Below are 13841 nucleotides of genomic sequence, written 5' to 3'. Positions count from 1 at the left end.
AGTCCCCCTTTTGGCGGGAGGTGGGCGGTGATAGAAATTCGAATAATAAATAAAGGTGCAAATTCCCAATAAGAGGAACGTGATCATCCAGAAACCGCGTGGAGTTCTGCTGTTCCAGATGGAAAACCCGACTGTAATGTCCGTCCCTTCAGCTGAGCCCCAAACGAATGAAGTCAGCTGCCCAGCAGAGAGAACACACAGGGCATGGAGTCATTCTGGAGGTGGAGCAAATGCCGTGTGTGAGTCCAACAGTCAAGGCATGGGGAGCACAAGCAGGAGAATGTTGAGTTAATCTAACAACAGAGGGGCGTAAGAGCTGGGCCGGATCAGACCAAAATTCAGTTTCCTCTTCCTCCAGATGCCAAAAAAAGCCCTCAGTCCATCAGAAGATCCTTGTGATCTTCAGCAGATGGTGCTGAGTGCCACACTGTTTCTGATATGGAAAGCACTTTTTTTTTTCTGCTGTTCAATCATGTCCGATTCTCGGAGACTGCCTGGACAAGTCCCTGCAGTTTTCTTGGCAAGGTTTTTCGGAAGTGGTTTGCCATTGCCTCATTCCTAGGGCTGAGAGTGAGGGACTGGCCCAGAGCCACCCAGCTGGCTTTGTGCCTCAGGCAAGGCTAGAACTCTATCTACACCTAGAACTCAGGGTCTCCTGTTTCTAGCCTGGTGCCTTAACCAAGACACCAAACTGGCTTTCATGGAAATTAATACCCAAGGCCTTTCTCCACATGCACCTATTCACAGTGCAGCCATGCCTGGATTGCATCCTTTTTCTGCCACGTTCCCAGCAAGTGGCCATCCTCTCCAGCACATGAGTAACACGGCCTTAAATCATTCTTAGCAGGGCTGGTCATACGCTCTCCCTTATTCCTGCTCTATCCAAGAGCAATCTCAAGGTCAGTGCAATCTGTTAGGCTTTGTCCCCCATCATCTTGGAGGCATCGGGTGATTGGGGTGCCTGGGAACAGAGGCCAAGGAGGCAGGAGAGGGATCAGAAATGGGGCATCATATATTTTTGTAATCTTTTAATTTCAGAAAGCAGGCTAGACATTTTGGATGTATGACAGCTTTGCAATACAGTATCTTAACTGACTGATGCATAACTCTGTGTATGTGTGTGTGTGTGTAAGCCACAGCCTAAAGGGCCCTTCCAATTCTGTCATTCTGAAATAGATTCCAAACAAGAACAGCCTGGCACTTCCCTGAAGAACATTTTAGAGAACTACAGACTAAACAAAATGGCGCCGGCTTTTACCAGGCATGCACGCATGCTCAGTTGGGTGACACCATTTTTCTTGCTAATAATCCTGCACCTCTAACAGCAGCTTAAGAAGCATAAATCAAAAAGATCCCGTTGGTGCAGCTTCCAAAAAGACCTCTGTTGCCTTCTCCTCCTGCTGCTTGAAGGTACAAATGCCGCACACAGTAAAAAGCAAGCAAGATCAATTTTGAAAATATTGCTTTCCTTTAAATTCTGCAACTTTACTTTCAATTCTGTAATTCACCTTCTTTTTTTTTTCCAAGTCCCACATTCTGAAAGAGCTTTCACTGAAAGAGAATATGAGCAAAAGGCTGCAAGTAACAGCAGATGCTCCAGTGGGGTTCTCCTTCTAACATTTCTTGAAACACCATCATCGATTCGCAAGATTCCCATCGTTCCCAGTTACGAAGTTACTCCCAGGCTGAGCGTTCAGAAGAGGCACCTTTGTAATCTTGTTATATCAATAAAATATGTATCTGCTAGAATCTAAAAAGGGAACTGGGTCCATTGTATAGGCTGTATCAGAAACATGCAGGGTATTTCTGGCGAGGTACATTTAAAATAAAAGGGTATGTTTTTACCAAGGGTTGATAAAACTGTAGAGAGAACAAACTGGCCCTTATATGAGGCAGAGTGAACTGGCTGTCCCAGGAGGGCAACAACATGTTTCCTGCCAGGTAAGGAAAGAAAGAGAAACATGATATTTTTCTCCCTCCCTTGTTGAACTTGACAACTTTACATCTTGATCTGGAGAAGGCACCTTCTCTCTGTTCTTTAGCAAGGAAAAGCATCTTGGGTGAGCCGTAGAGGATGACTCAAGGAGCATCCAACACAAATCTTGCATCAGCCACACTTTCATCAGGCTCTGCGTACCGTTAAGCATATTCACTAGGGAAATGATCTTACTCACTTTGGATTTTTTTCTGACCAAGCCAATGAGAATGAGATTGTCCTCTAAGTGAAGGAAGGTAGCCTGGCAGGATGGCTACAGGTCCCAGACCAAGATTTTGCTTGTGTATGCCTTCAAGTCTGTCTTGATCCCTGGCAACTGCGTGGACAAGTCCATGACGTTTTCTTGGTAATATTTTTCAGAGGCAGATTGCCCTTGCCTTCTTCCTAGGGCTGGGAGAGAGTAACTGGCCCAAAGTCACCCACACAACCAAATTCAGGGACTCTGAGTTTCAGAAATGAATGGTATCATACATTGTTATGTAACTGCAAGATATTGCTATTTTGAAGCTAAATGATCAGACCATAGTACCTTTCTTCCCCAACCCAGCTGGCTGGATTTTAGAAGAAATTGAAGCCCAGCTCATTTAGAAAGCAACTAGCTGGCTACCTGATGTAATCTCAAAATTCTTTTCTTTGAAGTCCTGAATGCTTTCTGTCCCCCTTGGCTTTCTCATATGTCTTTTTTGCTGTCTTCTCCCCCTTTAATTTTCATTTAGTGTTTCTCCTTTACTTCATGATATTTCTATAGGCAATCATTTGTTTATTGATCACGTATATTTTACAATATTACGGATGTGTCTCTTTGCCATGAACTTATCTTCTGTTGTGTTTGTTGCATGTTAGATGCTGTTAGATGCCTTGAAAATTCAACCCTGAAGAGAAGGTCAGGTATAAATCAAACAAATGCCTGAATGTAGTTAGTATCTCTCCAACACACATAACACACAAGCAACACACTTCATACATATCTCTAATCTAAAGTTGGGGTAAAAAAGATTGCAGTTGTAACATCTTTTATTTCTTCTAGCAGTTAACATACTACTGAAACCAGTAGAGTCAGTGTTAAATTGAATCCTTAGACACCAACAGATAAAAATAAATGTAAATAGTGATAACATTCGTTCAGAGCGCAACCACTTTTCCTCAACTGGCTATCCCCAACTCCCCAAAGAAGAAAATGTTAAAAGAACATCTGCAGCAGAGCTGGAGGGTCTCCTTTGGGAGACATTTCCACCAAGAGAGCCAAGGAAGGAGGCAACTTTAAGCCCCCTTCAGTTCTTGTCCATTACTTACTTTTAGTCAGGGTGGAAGAAACCAGCTTCTCCTTGGTTCCCACAATTTGAAAGGGAGGGAAAGGGCTTCCTCATCACACTGTAGAGTTAATCCACATTTGTTTAGACGGAGACAGATCCTTGCAGACCAGGAGATCAAAGATCTTCTTCACCTCTCTCTTTCTCTCTCTCTCTCATTCTCTCTCTCTCTCTGCCACCTTTCCTGCTGATTTCCTGCCCTCTAAAAACTCTGCAGAGGCAACTCTAGAAGCGTGTTTGTAGCACTTGTTTGACCACAAAAAGTTCTAACGCAGTTTACAAACCCCAAAAGTTTCCTGCCAACTTCAACCCCCCCCCCTTCTGCAATTCTGTAGCTGAATCGTGCAGCTGGCCCCCTGTGGATCTTCTGGCCCACATGGTGTGCAAGCTTGACGCATGATGGGGCTGAGCCTTTTGAACTTGGGGAACCGTTGCATTGGGGAGAAGACAGAGACAGTATGAATTCAAAGGACGTTTCAGGTATGTTTCCAGGCATTCACATAAATGACAATGGAGCCTAGCTGTCTAAGTTCCAGACTTGGTCCAGAGTAATCTCACTATGCTTCCCCTCAGCTTGATTTTCCTCACATAGAATCATAGGATTTTTAGTGATTCTCCCTTCTGAATGGGGCAGCTGACTAGCCAGGAAACAATTCCAGAGAATCGCTCTTCTAGTGGACCTGGAAGGAGAGACATGGTGGCACAGTCAAACACAACCAAGTTCAGAAGACTGCCTTGTCCTCCACGTTGATTTTTGGCCCCTCATCCTGATGTCTTTACTGCTTAAGCTTCATTCAGATACGCAGAAACCTTAAGTCACACCCAACACTTTGACGGCTATATGACTTTCAGGTGTGTTCTTCCATTTGAAAGGGATTTGAAAGGGTCTTTGTGGATGCTTTCTGGAGCAAAATGCCTAGGGGGAAATTGCACAGATGAATATGATGAATAAATCCCACTTGGAATGTTTGTTTCTCACCAAGATATGTCAATGAAATCATAAATAACCAGCTAGGAAGGGGAGGATAAGTAGAAAAACTGGGGCATTGGAATCTATAGTTGGAGAGATGAGGACAGGGAGTAGATTGGAAACAACAAGAACTTGCACACAGAATGTGTGCACTAAAAACATTGTGCAGCTTTTCTGGAAGGAAGGAAGGAAGGAAGGAAGGAAGGAAGGAAGGAAGGAAGGAAGGAAGGCAGGCAGGCAGGCAGGCAGGCAGGCAGACAATTGTGGGAAAAAACAGGAGGGGTTCAAAGGAAGAGAGCGGTCTCTTGGACTCCTGAAATGAGGTAGGTTTTAATTGCCGCACGAGAAGAAGGCCCCATACCGAAGATGGCTCATTATTTGAAGTTATAAAGTGGGTCAATATATTTTTAACTTAAGGTAGTAAAACCTTAAAAGATCATCCCTGGTGTTATTTTCCTATTCGTGGTTTTCCCCTAACGCTCCCATTTTGTGGGGACCATTTGCTTAGTAGACTAAAAACAGAGGAGGAAAAATTACACCATCATGGCATGAGAAGACAGGGGAAAGCTCTAAGAATCCAAAAGACAAGAAGGTTTTCATGCTGAGAGCTTCACTGGGAACTACTTGATCTCTGGTGGCCTTTGGTACCATCAACCAGGTATCCGTCTGGATCGGCTCTGGGGACTGGGAGTGGGCGGCCCTCTATCAGGCTGGTTCTCTTCCTTCATGCAGGGCCGATACCAGTTGGTGTTGATTGGAGTGAGAGGTCCCACCCTCGAGCCCTTCTATGTGGGGTTCCACAGGTTCGAATCTCTCCCCACTCCTGTTTAACATCTACATGAAGCCATTGGGTGAGATCATCCATCACCGCAGGGTGAGGTATCATCAGTATACCAGCTGGACATCTCCACCCCTGGTAAATTAAGCAATGCTGTGGATGTCCTCTCTCAGTGCCTGGAGGCTGTGGAGGTCTGGATGGGGATCAACAGGATTCAACTGAGCCCTGGCAAGACCGAGTGGCTTTGAGTTTTAGGGCCTTCTGGATGTGGGACTTTGCCATCTTTGGTGGTGGATGGGGTGGCACTGCCCCCAACAGACCTGGTGTGCAGTCTGGGGCAGTTGTGGTTAGGAGGGCCTTTGTGCAACTTTGCTGCACCTGTTCCTGGATCGAGAGGCTCTGCTCACAATTACTCATGCCCTGGTCACCTCCCTAAAGGACTACTGTAACACATTCTATATGGGGCTGTCCTTGAAGAATATCTGGAAGCTTCAGCTGGTGCAAAATGCAGCGGCAAGGGCAGTTAGATGTGCCCCTAGAAGGATACATGATACACCTCTGCTCTGTGAGCTGCATCAGCTGCCAGTTTACTTCTGGGTGCAATTCAAGGTGTTGGTTTGGACCTTCAAAGCTCTGTATGGCATAGGGTCAGGTTCTCTGAGGGACCGGCTCTCCCCAGTTACATCTACCTGTCCCATCAGGTCCAGCAGGTGGGGCACGTTACAGGTCCCATCTGCTAAGGAGCTCCATCTGACGGGACCCAGGAGAAGAGCCATTTCTGCCATGGGTGAGATTAGCCCAACACTACTGACCTTCCAGAAATTTCTTAAAATGTGGTCTTTCTAGCAGGCCTTGGGATTCCTTGGAAACAGGGAGCCCGTGATATGGTTATGTTGTGTGTAGGTGTTTAATTATGTTTAACTATTAAGACATGTTTTGATTGTTTTGTTTTATTGTATGCTGCCCAGAATCACATACCTAAGATGGGCAGCTATATAAATTTGATAGATAAATAAATAAATAAACAGGAGGAAGGGAGCAGGGGTGTCCTTGCGGCAGGGTGTCAAAAAAAAGGCCTGTTTTGATAGCCCTCCATGGACATCTTGGAAGGAAATGTCCTAGCCAGGCCCAGCCAAGCAGGGCCGTAACTGGGGGGGGGGGGGCAACTGGGGCATGTGCCCCAGGTGCCATGCTGGGGGGGGTGCCAAAATGGGCACAGAATCCATGCTTGCCCGGGTGACACAGACCCTAGTTGCGGCACTGCAGCCAAGGGCCACCTGGTCCATCATGCTGTCCCCCAGAGTGGCCAATCCCTCTTTCCATGTTGCTGCCCTACAGATGATATTTCCAATAATCTGTCACTTTCAGGGGGTGCTATGATTAAGGATAATTGATAGCATGATTCTCCATGAATTTATCCAGTTCTTCTTTAAAACCATATGGCAGTGTTTCTCAACCGTGGCAGCTTGAAGATGTGTGGACTTCAACTCCCAGAATTCCCCAGCCAGCATGGCTGCTTGAGATATTCTGGGAGTTGAAGTCCACACATCTTCAAGCTGCCACGGTTGAGAAACACTGCCATATACACTGGGGGTGGTCACCATATCTGATGGCATAACTTAACTCTATCTTGAATTTTAAAATGTTCCATTTAATGGTGCTGAATCTCCTGACATTTCACTTTGATGGGTGACTAATATTGTGAAAAAGGGGGAAGAATGGCTCTTTTTCCATATTTTGCATACCATGCATTATTTTACAAACCTCTGTCCCGTCTCTTTTGCTTGCCTACTGCAACAGTCACCATTCTGGCTGCCCCTGTGTGAACCTTTTCCAGTTCTACCATAACTTTTTCGAGTCTAGTGACAAGAACAATGCCTAATTAAAATCTTGCAAAGCATTTCCTGCTTTCTGGCATTAATCTTGAGGTTCCATGCAACCTAGCAAGGTTCCGTGCAGCTGCATATCAGTTCACGATAATCACTAAGCTTAGCTGAATCCGTCCGAGCAGGGTTAGCCAAATATGGCTTGTTCTCAGCTTTAGGACTGATTTTGCTCTGTTGGTCTTTTTGATGGAATTTATGCTGTGTTTTCTATGTATCCAGTTAATCATGATATATTCTTGCTGAGTTTGCTAGAGGCTTATTTGTAAGTGAAGTCTGCAGTCTTTAAATTCTTTTTTGTTGATTTCACTCTTAGAGTTTTAGTTTCATTTTTTAGGTTGATTCTTATGCTCTTCTGACTCATTAGTCTTAACCTTTTCTATTCCTAATATTCCTTTTAGTTAAAATTTCTTGTATGTACCCTTCTTCTTTATTCTAAACCTATCCAGCTAGCCCAGTGTTTCTCCACCTGGGCAACTTTCAGATGTGTGGACCCCAACACGCAGAATTCATGCTGGCTGGGGAATTCCAGGAGCTGAAGTCCACGCATCTTCAGGTTGCCAAGGTCGAGAAACACTGCTCTGCTATGACTGTAATAAAGATTGGCAATAATCTATACGGTATTGCAAAAGGAAGAAAAATAGAAATGAGCAGAGGCCAACATAAACAAAACTAAGATGAAAAGCAGGAGAATCGTGATCTCTGGGCTTTCCTTTTGTGTGTTTTACCTAGGCTGACCATACATCCCCTTTTGAACGGGACAGTCCCGGTTTTTTAGCATTTCCCGACCGTCCCGTCGTTTTAGTATAAATGTCAATTTTGCCCCGTTTTTTAAAAACGTTGGAGCCGTTATTGGGGAAAGCGGGAAGAAATTGACATTGACATTGAAAAGGAGGCTGACTTGGCAGCAGTTCTCATCCGGGGGTAAACCTAGAGCGGAACCGCAGGAACGGCTGATTGTCGGAGAGCAAGAGGGAGAGTCGCTGCCGCCAGTCAGTGCAGTGGGAGGCGGTCGGAAAAGCGCGCCCAGCAGAAAGGAAGCCGATTGGCTCTCGGGCCGAAATGGCGGGAAGAAAATAAAATAAAAGGGCGTGCCAGAGAGGAACAGGTTGTCGGGGACGACCGGTCACTAGACTCCTCTGTTCCTGTCCGCCCCTCGCAGCTCGCCGCCACCCTCAGCCCTCCTGCAACCTCTCCGCCCAGCACCCCCCTGCACCAGCCTCTCCAGACCCAACCATTGCCGCACCTCCCCCTCCTGCACCTTCCCTGCTTACTGTCGATAACACTTTCTATCGTCTTTTTTGTGAATACGGAATATTATGTAATAAAGTTTAACCCCATCCCGTTTTGCCATCCCAGAGTCCCGTTTTTGTCTTGAGGAAATATGGTCAGCCTAGTTTTACTTAATTGTGCCAAGCTTGCTAATGTAACCACAAAAGTGTTGTTTGCATATTCAGTCACAAAATGGCAAGGACTGGGCTGACAAGGAAGTGCCGTGCTTTATGGGGGGGTGTTCACATGTGCGCACGCATCACGTTAGCAGGTAGGAATGCCTACCCTTTATGGCAGGGTTTCTCAACTGTGGCAACTTGAAGATGGGTGGACTTCAACTCCCAGAATTCCCCAGCCAGCCAAGCTTGGTAGTTGAAGTCCACCCATCTGAAAGTTGCCCAGGTTGAGAAACCCTGGTGTATACTAACTGTTCGTGCAAGGCTGTTGTTAAATAAAGCCTCAGTTCCGTGTGATTCATCGGTCCCCTGACTAAATGAGGGATCAATATAGGAACTGTGCCTAAAATATTATCCTACATGGAGGAGATCCAAGAAGAGGAAGTATCAGAACTCTTAAAAGGAATCAGGCTACTTCTAACCAGATAAACCTGGCTTTGCCCCACAGAGCTAATACCAATCAGAGGAATCCATAATGGAGTAAATCATGTCATGCTGGCTGGGGAATTCTGGGAGTTGAAGTCCACCCATCTTCAAGTTGCCACAGTTGAGAAACCCTGGCTTACGCAGTTAGAACGCAATCAGAGAAACAGAAAGCTGTTCTTAACTGGAGGCGGTTTGCATTGGGTGCCTCATTTCCTGCTCAGCCTTGGAATTTGTAAACAGAGAGGGCAAGGGGAAAGTTCTTGGAAATACCATTGAAGCCCAACCGGTGTAAAGCTGCCCGCTGAACTGCCATGGGCTGGGAATGGGCACCGGGCAAAGGCGTGCATTCATAAACAACACACAATGCTCAAGGGATGCATTTTTATGGTTGCTTTTAAAGGGTTTAACTTACAACAGCTTCTCAAAGCCATGCCAACTGACACAGAGTAAAAAGGAAGCAAGCCTTTAAAACATGCATGGGCAAAATAAAAGGGGAGCCGCCGTGGGGTGAGCACCCTTCCAGGCAAAAGGGATGTATCAACCAGCAAAATTCCTTCCCTTGATATCCCTGCCCCCCATGTGTCCTTGGCCAGATCCATTCCAAAGAGCCATGCAGAGAAGACCTTAAGGGGAGGGTTACGGTCAAAAAAAGTCAAGATGGTGGCTGCAACTGTGTGATCAAAGTCCTGACCCTTTTTTGAGTGCTAAACTTTGGGTTGGCCCTTCTCCGAATCTGCAGGCTGGAGGTTGGGCTCCCCCTAGATCCTCCTTAGGCCTGTGAATCACAAAAAGAATGCTGATCATCCCTCTTGCTGCACATTGCCCTCTTCCTTTCATCTCTTTTTTCTAAGCAGCAACCCTTCTCTTCTGTTGGAGCAAAGGCTGTCCCAGGCAGTTCCCTCAAATTTCCTACTTCCTTCCTTCTAGGATGTGTCCTCTAGCCCACATCCCTGAGACTTCCTGGTGGTCTCCCATTCCTATACAAACCAGACCCCACCCTGCTTTGTTTCTGAGCCCAGAGCAGATCAGCCAAGCAAGACACAGGTTGCTCTACCGAGGCACACCATCAGCAGCCGCACTCGGTGGGGCCCGAGATGCATCCTCCTTGCAAGCAGCTGCAAGCGCCAAGCAAGCACGCAATGGGGTGAAGGTCTATCAGCACAAGGAGAAGCGGCGAGAGTTGATATTCATGCGGGTGACTCCGATGTGCTTGAGAGGAGTAGACAGGAGGAAAGCCATCTTGGGGGGGATGTTGCACAGCAGGTCCGAATCGTCCTCGCAGCCCTCCAGTTCAAAGGTGGCGTCGTCCAGCATCTCTTTGTGCTGATGGCAAGCCTGCTCCACCTTCAGCTGGTGGATCTGGGCCCGCAGCGCCATCAGTTGCCGTGCCAGCTGGTGGTCCAGGTCCTGCATCTTCCTCTGGAACAAGAAACAGGGAGAGGATGGAGAGGAGGGGCTTTGCCTGACCCTGAAATTGGCCCTGGACATGTTCTACATGAAATAACTATCTAACATCCATCGCTTCACTGATGAACAAATTCCAAAGTGTGGATCCCAGCATGGGGGTCCAGAGGGAGAGGAGGGAAGGCAAGCGACCTCATACACACCGCGATGTCCTCCCACATATGATCACATTATATAATTGGGGTTCAGTTGACGAATTGCTTCATTGGTGTGATGATTCCATGACCCACGTGACATCACTTGCCTCCCCTGCAGACATCCAGGGGTGTTGCTGGGACAGCAAAGGAGAACAAATGACATCAGGTGTAATATGACGTCATTGCACAAAGGAGAAAAATGGTGCACATGACATCATTGTGGCTTCCACTGGACCCCTATAGATCCAACAAATTAAAACAACCGTTCATATACACACTTTACAATTTGATTTATAACAAAAAACATGTTGCTCTCCCTCTATCCTAAAATGCCCACCTCTTTAAACCACCAAGCAGCTTAAACTTGATCAGGTGTAGTGCAGACAGGCCAGTGAGCAGCCCAACAGAGCCAAGGCTTATCCAAGATAGCCTCTAGGGAAGGAGGACTATCTGGCTTCTTGATCTGAAGGAGGATAGCAAAATATCTCCAGAGAGAAGGGTGAGCAACTGCAAAGCTCACAAACATGGTGGGGGTCAAAAAAGTCAAGATGGCAGCTGCAAACAGTTTCACAATGCACATAAAAAAAGAGGGAGAGCTTGATTGCACTGTTGCGGCCCCCATCTTCATTTTCTTGACCCCACCCAGCAGACACACCTCCCCATGGAAGAGCAGGCAAGCCCGAATGCCATAAATGCCCACTGGGTCAGCTGCAGAGTTTCTCTTTCACAACTATCCTCTGAAGGGAAGGACATTGGACTCAAGACAAAATTCACCATTTAATTTTCACTACAGGCCTGGGAATCTCTCCAACCCCCCAACACTGGTTTTCAGCACACAAGAGTATTGTGTAAGTATTCTTTTCTTAATCTGAGATTAATTTGCATATTTTGTGCTCTTTTTAATGCAGTGGCAGCATCAGATTAACCTTCTCTGGACTTGGAATTTCAATAAAGCCAGGTTGAGTTAGGATTTGATGGGGAACCTTCTAAGGAACTCATCCTGTAGGCCAGCGTTTCTCAACCTTGGCCACTTTCAGATGTGTAGAGTCCAATTCCCAAAATTCGGAAACACATCTGAAAGCAGCCAAGGTTGAGAAATGCTGCTGTAGGCTAAGAAAACTCCACAGACGAATCCATTTAGTCACCAGGAGATGATCTTGACTCCAAGTAGAGTTGATTTTTTAAGAGAGGATGAGGACTGTGCCCCCCAAGTGGTTCCTGAGCTACAATTCCCTGTATCCCCCCACCACACCCCCAGCTAGGATTGTTGGAAAAATGTTTAGGATCGCCACAGATCCCCATTGCTGAAATACATTGTGTTGGCAGAGTGCTAAGAAAGCATTTGGCCCAGGAGAGATCAGAAAAGTCACACACCAGGCATTTCTATAAAAATAATTTTATTTACAGAAAACAAACATATTTAAAGGCTGTTTGCTGAGAGGAGAGATTTCTCTCAGCTGCATACTCTCTGCAAGCCTACACAGAAGGGAAACTGAAACTAAAACAAGTCCAGGCAAGTTCCTCCCTTAGGCAATGCAACCATTAACACGTGAAAAGGGGACAATTAAATTCAACCTCTTCACTTGGCCAAAATGATTAGTTACCATAGTAACCTTAATCTGTAGTAGAAAAACATATTAACACATTGCTCCTCTTCTTTTTCTCAAAATATGGGAATACAGTCTAACTATATATTCAGAGCCAAGGATTACATTACTGCTGTTTATTTATCCACTGAATATTGCCACTTTTTGGTAAGTAAGTAAGACTTTATTTGGGTCATAGACCAGCAGATGCACCTAAAATCCCTCATAGTAAGATGCAACAATAGGAAAGATCCAAGACGGAACAAAAAATGATCTGTGGCAAGATTTAAAATATTTAGAAGTTTTGAAAGAGCTCAGCCATGTTGGGAAATATTTGCTGCCACGTCCTCATAGGTGCTAGGCAAAATTTAGCAATATTGCAGTCAACAGTGGCCATGCAATCTGCCAGAAGGAAAGACGTTAGCGCCACCCACTAATAATGTACAAGCAGCCAAAGGTTCTAGTCGTAGCGTTAAGCACACACTTTCTCTAACCTGGCGTCCTACACCTTTGCTAGGACTACAACAGCAAAAAACTAGAAGCAAAACTAAAAGCAATTCAGGATTGCTTTTACCACAGAATGGCTCAATCCCAAAATATCACTTCATGGCTCATATGAGGGTCTGTCCTCTGTTCCTGAAACTTTTCTGTTATTCCCAACTACTTGCTCCAAGTCATCAGAAGGGCACCAGGTAGGGAAGCTGGTGCCACATCAGACTTAACAGGTTTCAGAGCATTTCCCTGCCACCAGCTTCCCACTTCTTATAACCAGGGGAGACCAGGGGTGTCAGTGATGTCACATGCGACGTGCAATCATCATCATGGCCCACATGATGTCATCGTGGCTTCAGTTGGATGCTGGTCCTTCTCAGACAGGGCTTTTAGCCTCTCGTTACAGCTGGGGAGGGAGGGGAGAAGTACAGCTTGCCAAAAACTGCTGGCTGGGAGTTGATCCCTGAGAGATGCTGACCTAAAGGGCTTTCCTCCTCTGCTTACCTTCTCCAGCTGCAGTGAGAATCCCACTGTCCAGAAAAACAGCAGAGGTTAAGTTGAAAGGAGGAACAGCAGATGTTCCTGGTTGGAGACTGGAGAAATAGGACTTATAGTAGTTTTTAGCTACTTTGCTGCCCCAGCTTCCAGTACATTTCATCAACAGTAATTATAATTGCCCCAAATGCAGCTTCCTGGTAGGCCAATCTGACCCCTTTAGGCCAAATGAGAAGGCATCTCCTGAGATCCAGTTTCCTCAAAGGGCTACTTACCAGCTCCATCCGAAGCCATTCAAAGGCCAGCCCAATGGTGGGGAACCCACAAACAGACTTCAAGGGCACCTGGGCCTGATCCTCTTCTCCCCCAGCCTCTTCACCCTGCTTCTCCAGGAGGGTCTTCAGAGCTCCGTCCTGGAGCCTGTTTCTCCAGGAGGGGCTTTGCACGTGGGCCTTCCACTCCAGGTAGGATGGGCGCCGCGTCTGTAACTTCAATTTTGCCGTCAAGGCCTTGACGCTGTCCAGGTTCTCCTCTTCCAAGTTCAATTCATCTTCTCCCAGCTCCTTGAACCTCACCAGCTCCATGGCAGAGGTGCCAGGCAGAGTGTGTGTCTCCACAGAGGACCAAATAATCAACTCCCTCTTGGTGAGCACACTTCATGTGTGCGTGCGTGCATAGCCGAAAGCTGTTTATTCCTGGAACAATCAAGTCCTTGGAGTTATAAAAAAAGAACAAGAACTTTAATTATCCAGAAGTGAATGTTGGAGGTTTTTTAAAGTACAGTATTATTGTCTCCAGCTGGGAGGAGACACCCTATTCTTTGGAAGGAAGTTCAACAGGAACATAAAAGACTGCA

At 46.2% G+C, this 13841-nt stretch overlaps 2 protein-coding genes across 2 annotated transcripts in view; both read right to left on the bottom strand.

Moving 5' to 3' along the window:
- Nucleotides 1-3597, bottom strand: part of LCK (LCK proto-oncogene, Src family tyrosine kinase) — a 36560-nt gene extending 32963 nt beyond the window's left edge. Inside the window, exon 1 of the mRNA XM_063312015.1 lies at nt 3290-3597. The gene's annotated coding sequence lies outside the window, so the exon portion shown is untranslated. The remainder of the gene's footprint in view (nt 1-3289) is intronic.
- Nucleotides 3598-9196: 5599 nt separating this feature from the next.
- On the bottom strand, nt 9197-13841 carry FAM167B (family with sequence similarity 167 member B). The gene is made up of 2 exons (XM_063311645.1): nt 13261-13841; nt 9197-10230 (listed from the first exon to the last, which is right to left on the bottom strand). The coding sequence occupies exons 1-2, from the start codon at nt 13567-13569 to the stop codon at nt 9967-9969; spliced, it is 573 nt and encodes a 190-aa protein (XP_063167715.1). The 5' UTR covers nt 13570-13841; the 3' UTR covers nt 9197-9966.

This window comes from Candoia aspera, chromosome 10 (assembly GCF_035149785.1).
Source record: "Candoia aspera isolate rCanAsp1 chromosome 10, rCanAsp1.hap2, whole genome shotgun sequence".
NCBI lineage: Eukaryota > Metazoa > Chordata > Lepidosauria > Squamata > Boidae > Candoia > Candoia aspera.
This window is presented reverse-complemented; position numbering and strand designations above follow the sequence as displayed.